Below are 12,708 nucleotides of genomic sequence, written 5' to 3'. Positions count from 1 at the left end.
GTGTATGACTATGTGCCTGCATGTTTATGATGTGTGTGTGTATCTATGTGCCACTATGCCTGTGTGTATATTACCTTTGTGAAATGTGTGTGTGTGTGTGTGTGTGTGTGTGTGTGTGTGTTCATGCACAGAGGACAGAGAGGGCATCAGATTCTCCTGAGCCAGAGTTGCAAGCATCATGAGCCTCCTGACTTGGGTGCTGGGAATGCAAATCAGGCCCCCCCCCCGGAAGAGCAGTACACCACTGAGCCAACCTCCACCCCAATACTACAGTTCCAAATTCTTACATGCTAACCCAACTCTCTGGCCCCAATATTATTATTAAAATTGTAATATCAAATCTATGATTATTTGATGTGGGCAAGTCTCATTTAAATACATATTACATGAATCAGGTGCTGTTTTTAATTTTACTGATTCTCTGAATTGTAGAGAATTAGACTTTTTTAAAAGAACAAAAATTCAGCCTACAGACAACAAAAGGGAGTTATGGATTCTTTCAACATTTTTCCCCCATTCATCAGCCCGAGGTCAAACTATGGCACCCCTACTGCTCGTGTTCACCCTCCACTGTCCCCCTCAGCAGCTTTCCCACAACTTGGAAGCTGAGTGGGGGAAAAAGAAACTTTTCCTCGTCTTTATAAAAGTCCACAATGACAGAAGCCCATGTTCCGCCTGTTTAATTTCTTTCATTTTACAAGTGGACATCAACGCTGCAGACTGACCTTACAGATGGAGGCTCAGTGAGCTGAACACCTCAGCAGCAATGTTTTATAAGGTGGGCTATACCCTAAGGCCGAGGTCAGAGAGCAAGGCTGGGGACAAAGGTCAAAAGCTGAGAGATTTCCAACTGCACATGCACAGAAGGCCTAATGGAGTCGGCATTCCAGGAAAAGTGTAGCCTCAACAACCTGATAATGGTGCTGTGAAAAAGCCAGATGCTCCCGTCTCATCTGAACTCATTTATCAGAACCAGGTGCAATCAGGGAAGAGGTGGATAGAGAGACACACCCAGCGGAGTGTGACCTAATGAAAGGGACCCAGTATACAAACCAAACAAAAGGCAAGGTCTCAGAAACTAGTAATTATGAGAGCTAGGACACTTGAATTAGAAGTTAGAACACCAATTATAATCCAAAAGTCCAGTTGCAATCAGTAATCAGAAGATAAAGGAATTTCAGAGTTCAGCTTGTAAAATTATATGTATTGTATAAAAATATGTATGTGTTTATCTATATATACATATGCACATAAACTTATACTTGTGCATACACTTCCAAGAGACTTCCTAGATTTTGACAACATGTAGCCAATGCTCAGCACACCTGGCCTCTGGTTTACATTTTCTGTTCTTGAATTTGGGAATTATTAAATTTGTGCCGTCATTATGACTGGAGGCACTGGAAGCTCAGGCACATCGAAATCAAGTTTAAGTGAGTTTAAAGGACAGTTTTCAAAAGACAATGCTTCACAAGAGGGTCCTTCGAGAACATACGTAAGTTTAATACATGAGACCGTTTCCCTGGCATCTACACTGCACACAAACTGAACTTTTGAGTAAGCCCCTCGCTGTTACACACATTCTTCCCCAGTGGGAAAGGCTGGGGAAGAAGCAGAATTTTGATCTGTCCTGTTGCTTCTCAGGGAAGCTGCTCTCCTTCCTGACAGCCATCACGCAACGTGCTGAGCTCCGTGAGCTGAGTCCTGAGATGACACGTGTGTTGGATGCCATAAAGTCTAGATGTTGCATCTGTCCCTAGAGCCTGGCTTATTCGTCTCACAGTTATCAAATCACCCCGGAAAATGGCCTGAAGTTCATGATGTCATGTTGCCACCAAAGGTTTGCAGGTTATGTTTACACTTGGATCCAGAAAGCATAGCAAATGGAATTCACGAGCCGCTTTAAATATGACCAACAACTTTGCATATTTTCGTTTTGTAAAACACTGTGTTATGACCAGTTACTCATTCTGTGAGCCTGTATTAGCAAACCAAATATATACAGGTGGCTATCACTTGACATGTGTTCATGTTTTAGAATTGTCAGTGCAAGCTGTATTCTACAGAGACAAAGAAAACAGAAAGAAATAGCAATGTTTTGCAAATGGCTACACATGCATCAGTAGCCTGTGCAGTCAAAGTAGTCAAAATCTTACTGCATGTGCGTTTTACAGGAAATATAAAAATTTATAAAATTAAACAGCATCAGTTCAAACTGATTTCCACCTGCTCTACCACTCAATGGAAACACCACCAAGATACAGACTCACCAAGTCGATCAGTCAAGCCACAATCTGCTGTGTGCTTACCTGTGAGTTTTGTTTGACATTGGCAACAGCCTTTCCTCTTCTCAGAGCCTGTGTCCCCACCTTCAAAGCTCAGAGAAGAGTGAAATGCAGGATGCTTTACTAAGTTTTAATCTTATGGCATGAAATGGGAATCTTAGGTCTGACTCAGTAATGTTTTTAAAGTTAAATTTTTGTCAATTTTAAATCTTCAGAAAATAAAATTATTTACAGAAAGAATTTTTAATATTAAAGACTAGGTGATATAAATAAAAAATTAAATATATTAATTGTTATATTTATGTTACTAATAGACATGATACAAGTCCTCATTAAAAATTAAAGAAAATGAATTTTTAAATTTTTAAATAAACATTTCAATTTATTAATTAAAATATTAATTATTAAACTCCTGGCTAAATCCAAACTTGTTTTTTAGAAATAAAAATATTATTTGGACATAAAGTGACCTCAGACTCAAATTTACAAGGAAGCTTTATGAAATTGATTTCTGATAAGTAAAGGAAACTCCACCAGGGAGAGTTGTGTCAACAAAACACAGCCTTTCTGAAATAGTAAAACCCTCCTCTGATGGGTAAGGTTGTACAAACCACCTAGCCTTTGTTACCGCAGATCCATTCGTGAGCCAATGACCTTGCGCTTCCACTAAGCAATGTGATGAACATTGTTAAATGGAAATGTCATCATGTCCTCACCAGGAAGGTGGTATAAGGTGTTTGATTCTTTGAGTTGTTCACGTGAAGTTTTGCAAACTCATGTTGTCCTCCATTAAAACACAATCCCCACCGTTTAGGAATGCAGCCCGTTCCATCTTTCAGGAAGATGATGAATGTCCTTAATTAGAAACGCTGATAGCTGCACTTGTCCCCACAGACCTATTAATTATCCCAGTCACAGACACTCTGAAGTGGAACTTTCTGGCCAAAGCTACAGTCAAACTATTGTGCTGTCTTAGTCTCCCTGTTTGGGGATCAGGGATGAGGCATTTTATTTATGTTCAGATAAACGTCATCCCCTTATTAAATTCAAAGCCACAACCTAACTGTCTACACATGTGTGCAAAGCACATCACACACGCCATGTCATGTTAGTATAATATGAACATACTAGGTACTGTATGGAAACCTTGAACGAACATTTCCTGATCTGATGTGGGTGGTAAATTGGAGACTCTAATTTACAAAAAGACTCCCACAAGAGCGCTTTTAATGATGTAGAGTCATAAAGACTTTTTAATCCCTAAGTCAGTGTTTTTATTACATAAAAATGTCAGTCCCCAAAGAAGAAACTCATAAATACTCCGTAGAAGAGAACGTGGTGGGCAAAGGTGGAAACAGTTAATCTGGGGGAGGAACTTGTCCTTGATGTCATTAGAAGTGCCCAAAGTGTGCAGCTAGGACAGACCCCACCCAAGGACATGGCTCTAATAATCAGCCGGGGGTTTGGGCTTTCATTTTGAAACCATCAAGTTTTAAAATTATACGTACCTAACTAGCTATTGTGTGAGTGTATGAGATGGTGGACAATGTCTTCTTCTTAGGAGCACCAGAGAGTGCACCTGAGTGTACACAGAGTTCACACCTACAGAGTGTCATCATTCCCCAGGAGTACCCACCGGAATACCTTCTCTGTGAAATAAGTGTTTATATCCAGCATCTACTTGACTTCTTAAACGGGGTTTCTTGTGATATTTTATATCACAAATAAAATATGTCTAAAAATAATTCTGGATACTCTGTACTAAAATATTTGTTTCATAATTTTTAAAATAATATTTTATTGACTATCTAAGGATTTCCTGCAATGTATTTCAATGATATTTACTCCTCTCCCTCAACTCCTTCCACATCCACCCCACCCCCCTTCCCACCCAACTTTGCTTTTGGCTTTGGTGTTGGCTCAGTGGTTCGTTTGTTTGTTTTATTGACACAGTCCAATTTATGGCGCCCAACGGCTCCTAGGTGTGAGGCCTGCCATGGAGTGTGACAAACTATCACACGTCAAAAAACCTAAAGACAGCCATCAATTGTCAACAGCTTCTAGTGCCTTTCATGCCCAGATCCCACTTCTAAACAGGGATTTTCCCAGGATCAAGCTTGCACCGGCGTTGTGCAAGCTGTCATGGTTGATGTGCAGCTGCCCTATAAGGTCCAGAGAACAACACAGCTTCCTTGAGGTCATCCACCACCTCTAACTCTTCTGTTTTTGCCATCTGCTATGAAAACCCCTGAGCCTAGAGAGAAAGGCTATGATATAGATGTCCCATTTAGGGTCGAGCACTGCAGTCTCTTACTCTCTGCACACCGACCAGTTAAGGGTATCTGTGCTAACTGCTAAGGAAAGCTTCTCTGGTGAGCTTTGAGCATCTCACTGATTTGAGGGTCTAGCAGGAAGTCAGGAGTTATTTTAGGACTCTGTCCATGTAGCAGAATTGTAGAAGGTAGGTTCCCTTCTAAGGCTTATAATCTGTCTAGTCACAGACTCCTGGTCAAAGTAACAATGCCAGGTATGGGTTTTGTCTCACAGAACAGGCCCTAAATCCAATCTGAAATGATGGTGACTCTCATAACATTCATGCCACTACACTCCATGGGTTGTGACTTGTCCATCCAATCATTATTGTAACTCACAAGGTTCATAGTTGGGTGACATTGGAGATTGTTTTTTTCCTCCTTCCTGCTCTACAAAGCTAGCCAGTAGAAATGAAACTTCTGGATGTGGCCCAGCTTGACTTCCTCCATGTTCTATGACCTGCATAAATGGTGACTTCAGCAACAGAATCTTATCTCAAGTCCCAGAGGGAAACCAAGAGCATTATCTGCACTAAAATCTTTTCTCTTCACATTTAACATTGCTCAGACCAATGGTCAATGTATGAGCCATGTTTTATTTATCTGGCTTCTTAACTCTCTTTACCTCTCCATCTATGCTCACATCCAGAGGATTGTATCTTCAAAATGGATACGATCATTAACTATTGCCTGAGCGGGGTTCAGAACGTACACTATCTCAGCATATTGAATATGTTTATATAAAGAAATTTGGGAGGTGGTGAAACAAAATAATAGGAACAGCCTCCCTTTGGTGGGAGAGGCATTGACCCTGCCCCTCTACTCAGACTTGACTCAAGGAGGATTTTAAGCACTTAAAACAATCAGTTTCCTCTGTGGATCCTTAGTACCCTGTCATCATCTCACACGGGGCAGCCTGAGCCTTAGGCTCACCTGCTGCATTTCCAGACAGAGATGAGTTTAAATAACCAAGACCAAGCAGACAGCCCTAGAAGCTCAGCCATGGGTTACTAAACTCTACACTTTTCCTTACAGGAGGTTTTTTTCACAAATAAGCTACTGATCAAAATGTAAAGGGACTTTAAATACACGTACGATAAACAAACATGAACGGCAGGATGGCAGATGTGACGTGTTCTGACTGAAGCCTCTGTTACTCCACTGATGGCTGACTGAATGGTGTCCCCGTCCTCCCTCACTGTTCCATGTGTGTCCTTCCAGCATCTTCGCACTCAGTGGACGAGGACACTCTTCTGCAGGGGTGTGAGACCTTTCTTGGGCCAAGGGTTACACCTGTAGCTGCTTAATCCAGCTAGAATCCCTAACCAACTCTCACATAGCAGGCTAATGTGTAATTGATAAGGAATTTCGGCATTTCCACTCATCTAATTAGGCGCCCATTTTGTTTCTGGGGATTCTGTTTGAGCACACAGAGGAACCCGACTTTCTCTCAGAAGGGTGAAATGATTGAAGAGGAACACAAGCCAAACACTCAGGTATGTTATGTCCCATATAAGCATATGATTCTAGACAGCAACCCATATTAGGATGACACTGTTAAGTGTAGGAAGAACAAGACCCTGGCTGATGGGGAAGAGAAACTTGAGTTTAGCGCCAGGGAGGTCCCATGTGAATAGCTGACATTTTGCCTAAATCAAGTAACAGAATAACCAGGAAACAAATGTTCCTTTAACATCAGTTGTAAGCCTGTGGGTCATGACCCCCGAAGACCATCAGGAGGCATAGATATACACATTAGGATTATAACAGGAGCAAACTGACAGCTTTGAAGTAGCAACAATAAAAGTATATGGCTGTGGGGTCATCGCAACATGAGGAACTGTATTAAGGGCTGCAGCATTAGGAGGGCTGAGAAGCACTGCGCCAACACAACAGAAAGTAATCAAAAGGAAACTCAGCACAGATGAGCACCCAGTTCAAACAGAGCCCAAGTGCAAAGGCCCAGAGAAGGAGAAAGGCTGTGGGCTCTCTAGTGAGCCTGGCATCAGCAGCGGGCAGTCACTCTAGTGATGCTGAGATGCAAAGAACTCAAATCCTATGCAGCGGCCAGGTTCTGTGCTCTGAGTACATGTTGTCTGGCTTCAAACTAGCAAGCTGGGGCTGGGATGCAGCTAAGTGCAAGATAATGACCTGGAATGCACTAAGCTGTGGCTTCAGTCTCCAGCACCTCATAAACTAAGCCTTATGCTGTAAGTCTGTAATTCCAGAACGAGGACTCAGAAGGCGAAAGTCACCATGGGTATTTAGCGAGTTCCAGGCCTGTCTAGGCGGTAGGAGACTCTAAAAACTGAAACTAATAACATTATTGCAAGGGATGAAAGGGTGGGAGGAAACAGTGGAAGCTGGTGCCCTGTGACATGATGACTCGGGGTGAAGGTGACAGGAAGTGTTTGGGGGAGATCACGCAGGCAGAAAGAGCCTGTGGAGTTTGTTGTGCTCTAAACCTCCAGAGGAGTTTTGGAAACCATTGGAGGATTTTTACGACAACAGTGAGGTTCAATGATCCAATTTATGATCTCGAAGGCTCGTCTGCTGCCTTTAGAATAACACAGCATGCAGGAGAAAAGGTAGCCACAGAGGGGGCTCTCATCCCTGCCTTCACATGGGCTGGGGAGTCACGGTGGAGGGGACAATCATGAGATCCACTTGGCGGTTTTAGACCTTGTTGAATCTGAGCCCACTTGTTAATAAACGTAGTCAACAGAGGAAGCTGGATGAAGAATGGTAAGAATTTTCCTTCACTACCTGTGTAACAAAGAGGTGTGGGGAGGAGTCACATTTACTGTGTGTCTACTAAGCTTGAGAAACGTCTATCAAGTATGAGGCCTGATACCAATAGCTAATAACCCAGTCTCTTACCTGTTTGTGCAATAGAAATTATGTGCCAGCATTAATATTGCAAATAAGTTACAGGCAATGTGTCCAAAGCATTGGAACTAGAATATGGAAGAAGTCTCTAATCCTAGGCTGAACACTAGGGTCTGTGTATTTAACTCCAAGGCTGGCTTTTCATTTTATAAATTAGCATTCCATACTAAACTTTTAAGTATACTGTGCTGGCTTCTCTGTTTATGCTATTTATTATACCTTAGACGTCTTATGTACTGTACTGTGAGAACATGGCTGGCAAACCCTTGCAAGGGAGGTTACTTAGAAACAGGGCACGTAACCCTGTGAAGGACATTAGCTGTGTCAACATGATCTCCTCAGCCAGGAGAGTCAGGATGGCTTTCGTTCCTCCCATTTCATTGGAAGGCTTCTACTCTGCTATACCACATACTCAAGAAGACATCAAAGAAAGCAACACATAGCACAAATACCAACAATCAACACATATAAAGCAGGCAAAATGCCCATATCTGTGGGTGAAGACAAGCCAAATATCCTGTTTAATTCAGTTACAGCACGTTCAGCATTTTAATGGTATAAGAAGGCTGAGCTGGAATTTTTATTCAGCCTGTTCTGCTGCGGCTTTTCAGTGAGGCAAATTTGCTCTCTCCCAAGTTGAAAGGCCAAGCGGTGCTTTCCAGGAACACTGGACAGAGAGCTTTTCCATGCACTGCCTTGCGGACATTTGGTCAGAAAATGGGAGACAAAAGTTGGGAATTTAGAGTCCTGCCTAGCTATACATTATGGCGTCAATTCCTAGCATATGGCCACAGCCGGGCAGCTCTAGGCTGTCAGCAAGTTAGAGTTTCAAGAGAGAAAAACAGGCGATTTGCAAGATACGGAATGAAACTGTTGGGCTTTTTCTCTGATGAGCATTCTGACTTTTTTTTTCTGATCTTCGAACACACCAAATTTGACAACATGTCATCTGAGATCTCACTCCTTCGCCTCTTTCTGAATTTTTTTATGTCACCTACTGTTCTGACTGTTAAATCATAGCAACAAGTGTGCATTTCATTCCCTTGACAGAGATCTCAACCTAGAACACAGGAGTGAGCTGTGGTTTATGAGACCACCATTTTTTAATATTTCCTTGAAAGTCGGGTTACTCATCCTGCCGAATGTGTAGGGGGTTTTGCCTGAAGGCAATAACAAAAGCTTGTATTGTTTTGGGTGTCCCTAGGATTTTCCTTACCAACAATTCTAAATGAGCATTCCCATGCCTTCCACTGGGGTTTTGTTAGTCTATGACTCTTATTATCATCCTAAGTGGTATAATTTCCTTTAATTATTTAAAAAAAAAGACCTTTCCACTGCTACCAGTTAATTGTGCAACATAGATGGGGGATATATCACAGGGAGCCTCCCTTAGATGAAGAGCTACAGACAATGAACGGCTACTGAGAGAGGGAGACTCAGCCTTCTGCAAGGATCAGTCCCTGATAGCTTTTCCAATACAAGAGTGGTCAGCCCTAAACACTTACACATATGAGCAATGCTAAATGGATTCGGTGGCTTATATTCAAACATCTGTGTGGTGGTGATAATACTGAAAGAAGAGGTTGTATACTTGAGAATGAGTCGGGGGAACACAGGAGGAGTTAGAAAGGGAGAGGTTGGGCTAAATAAAATACTCAAGTATAAAATTCTCAAAAATGTAAAATTAAATAAATAAGTATATGTAGAAATTATTTGGACACAGGGTGTGGTCATCAAGGCTGTGACTGTCAATGGCTTGGAAATATTCTAGTGAACTCTTTATGTTTGCTTTGTGTTGTCCAGATAAACAACATGGCCAGAAGCAACTTAGAGGAGGAAAGGGTTTTGTTCAGCTTCTACTTTCAGATAACAGTCTGTGACTGAGGGGAGTTAGGGCAGAAACTCAACACAGGAACCTGGAGGCAGGAACTGAAGCAGAGGCCACAGAGGAATGCTGCTTCATGGCTTGCTCCTCAGAGCTTGCTCATTCTGTTTTCTTATACTGTCCAAGACCACCTGCCTAGGATCCTCTGTGTGCTGTGCCTTGCTGATGTGGGAGTGTCATATATCAATCTGTTGATTTCATTGGTTAAGCAATAAAGAAACTGCTTGGCCCTGATAGGTTAAAACATAGGTGGGAGGAGTAAACAGAACAGAATGCTGGGAGGAAGAGGAAGTGAGCTCAGAGAGGCCATGCTCCTCTCTCCCGGGCAGATGCACGCAAAGAAGCTCCGACCCAGGATGGACACGTAGGCTAGAATCTTCCCGGTAAGCGCACCTAGCAGTGCTATGCAGATGATTAGAAATGGGCTAAATTAATATGTGAGAATTAGCCTAGAAGAGGCTAGATAGAAATGGGCCAAGCAGTGTTTAAATGAATACAGTTTGTGTGTTGTTATTTCAGGGCAAAGCTAGCCAGGCGGCCGGGGTGCTGGGGACGCAGCCCCGCCACTCTGATTACTACACCTTGCCTATCATAGATCACCCCAAAGTGCACTTCTGAACCCGATTTCCCTCCCACACACCAGAATGTCCACCACCTTCCCGGTACAGCAAGTGTCATGGAGGCAGATGCCTTGAGGGGCGAGGTTCCTCCATCCAGTTTCTGTTCTTGCCACTTCCTTTCCACAAACAGTATGTATGTGTGCTAAGGAGTGTCTGGGGTTGACCACATGCTTCCGGCTTCAACAAGAGAAGATAGCTGAAACTGGAATAGTTTAGCAATGAAACCTTGGTTCTAAAACCCAACTCCCGACTAGTTTCCACTGAGCTCAGTCTCTCTTCCCCAGGGCTGATTGGTACAGCCAATTTCCATTGGATTTATGGGAGGATGCTCACACCAAGAGCCTGAGGACTGTGAAGGATGCAGAACACAGATGTCACAAACAGGTCTCAGATTAACTTGGATTAAAGTTGCATGTGGCTGACACACTGTTTTCTGTCCCTCATTCCCTGAGATTTCTAAGCTTTGAGATAATGTAACAAGGTAATTCATACACACTAAAAACAGAAGGGATAATACCAGGGAGGAGAGAAGGAGAGAGAGAGAGAGAGAGAGAGAGAGAGAGAGAGAGAGAGAGAGAGAAGGCAGGAGTGGGAAGAAGAGGGTAGCACTCACTTAAAAATGAGTGACATTGTCCTTGGAATATGTCAGTAAGTGTAATTCCCAAATCCTCCATTGGTTTTTGAGTGGGTCCATGAAACAGTACACCGACTGCATGGAACTGATCATATTCAACAGGAATTTTGGCATAACATATTAATATAAAAATTTTACAGTAAAAGGAGCCCATTTGAGTCTTTCAATATTCCATAGTGACACTCTTGTATCTATAGCACATGAAAAGCATATACATATCTTCATATGCTAATACAGGCGCTTGTGGTTATATACATGTATCATTTCAGTTATCGGAGGTCATAGCAAATCCACCTTGAGCATTCAACAAATATTTTTCTTAAATGCATCAACATAATTAAAACATTGGATACAAGGCAGTCATTCTCAGGAAAAAATTTTATACAAGTCAACCTATAATTCATTCACTATCTTTGGAAAACTCAAACTTTTAGTCAACAAATATTTAAGCAACTCTAACTCCATCAATCAAGGCATTCAGATTCTCTAGGGATGTTTAGTTGCTTCCATTTTTGTTTGAAGTGTTCTGTATTTTCACAAACACAGACTATCAAGCAAAACAAAGCAGTGTAGAGAATAACATTGCTTGCAAAACTCAGGTGTTCTGTTGCTACATGACAAACAATTTATGTCACTGCCATTTCCCAAAACTGAAGGCTAGATAGTTTTTATTAGGTTTATTCTACGGAAGTTTATCAGGGCAGAGGCTCCTGAACACTCCAGGACTCAGCAAACACACCTGGGGGTGATAATACTGAGAAACCACAGGCTGAGTGAACTAGAAATCGGGACACTTTTTCATCTCCAGAATCTTCTAGAACTATCTAGATGCTTTCACAACTGAAGTACTTGGAATTCCTCCTCACTCAGTGTGTGGGAGTAGACGGTCACACTCATAGGGGCTCAGGTAGCTGTCACAGCGAGGAACTTTTCCTGTACAGAAGCCTCCCTCTCTGGTGATTTGGGGATTCTCCCACCATTCCACACTGAAATCTCATAAGCTATATTCAGTGTATTTAGGAACTATTGCAAGCATTAGGAAATTTCAATAAATGGGATTCGGTTACAAATAAAGCTAAATCCATTTGCTACTGAGGCTCGGACTCACAACCGAGCAAACTAGTCAATACACACCTGAATCAGTAGCTGTGACAACCAGGACGAAGTGATCCCTTGCTTCCCTGTCCAGACTCTGGGTCACCAGAAGCTCTCCACTGGCCGTGAGGGCAAACGCATTGTCTTCATTTCCACCAAGCAGAACATAGGAGAGCTGGCTATTCGGTCCTTGATCATCATCTCTTGCAACCACCTACGGGGGAGAGGAGTCACATAGCTGCCGTGAATCACCTATCATGTGAAACAAATGAACCACTGCAGGATAACCCAGAGGATAACAGAGCTGCAAGGCTGTGCTTCCAAAATAGAAGACTGGAGAGCCGGCTCAGTGGTCAGGAGCACTTGCTGCTCTTACGAAGGGCCCAGGTCTGTTCCCAGCAACCACACGGCTTCTCACAGAGATCAGTAACTCTAATTTTAAGGGATCCAATGCTCTCTTCTGACCTGTTTGAGCACTAAGCATACATGTGGCACACATACAACATGCACGTACATGTGCGAGTGTTAACCATTCATACATGTAAAATAAAGTTTAAATATTTTTTAATTAAAGTTGTAAATTATAGTATGTACTATATATATATATATATATACATATACATATATATATATATATATATTCATAAAGTCAATGAGTAGGATTTGAGGAATGTTTCCCATGAATTGTACATTACGATTTTTCTTGTAAAGAAGGAAGATAAAACAATGTTTTGAACTAACTTTTCCAAATTTTGACATCATCTTAGGAGTGAATATTATTCTCATAGTAAAACACAATTTAAAAATGCTCCTCAAATGAACATATGAGGGTAAAATGAGTTTACAAAAAGGAAATTACGAAATCTCAGGTACAATGTTCATAAGCATCAGTTTTGAAGATCTTCTGCGTCTATCTCCCCCTGACAGTGAAGGATGGAGGAGGTCCTGAACACAGTCTAAGGAGAAAGCCTATTGCTTTGCTGTCAAA

General features: G+C 42.0%; 1 protein-coding gene across 1 annotated transcript in view; it reads right to left on the bottom strand.

Annotated features, from left to right (window-relative positions):
- Positions 1–12,708, bottom strand: part of Fat4 (FAT atypical cadherin 4) — a 133,325-nt gene that overhangs the window by 48,674 nt on the left and 71,943 nt on the right. Inside the window, exon 6 of the mRNA XM_005343924.3 lies at positions 11,760–11,934. Coding sequence (XP_005343981.1) covers positions 11,760–11,934 — 175 coding nt within the window. The remainder of the gene's footprint in view (positions 1–11,759; positions 11,935–12,708) is intronic.

The sequence above is a fragment of the Microtus ochrogaster genome, chromosome 1, assembly GCF_000317375.1.
Source record: "Microtus ochrogaster isolate Prairie Vole_2 chromosome 1, MicOch1.0, whole genome shotgun sequence".
Taxonomy (NCBI): domain Eukaryota; kingdom Metazoa; phylum Chordata; class Mammalia; order Rodentia; family Cricetidae; genus Microtus; species Microtus ochrogaster.
This window is presented reverse-complemented; position numbering and strand designations above follow the sequence as displayed.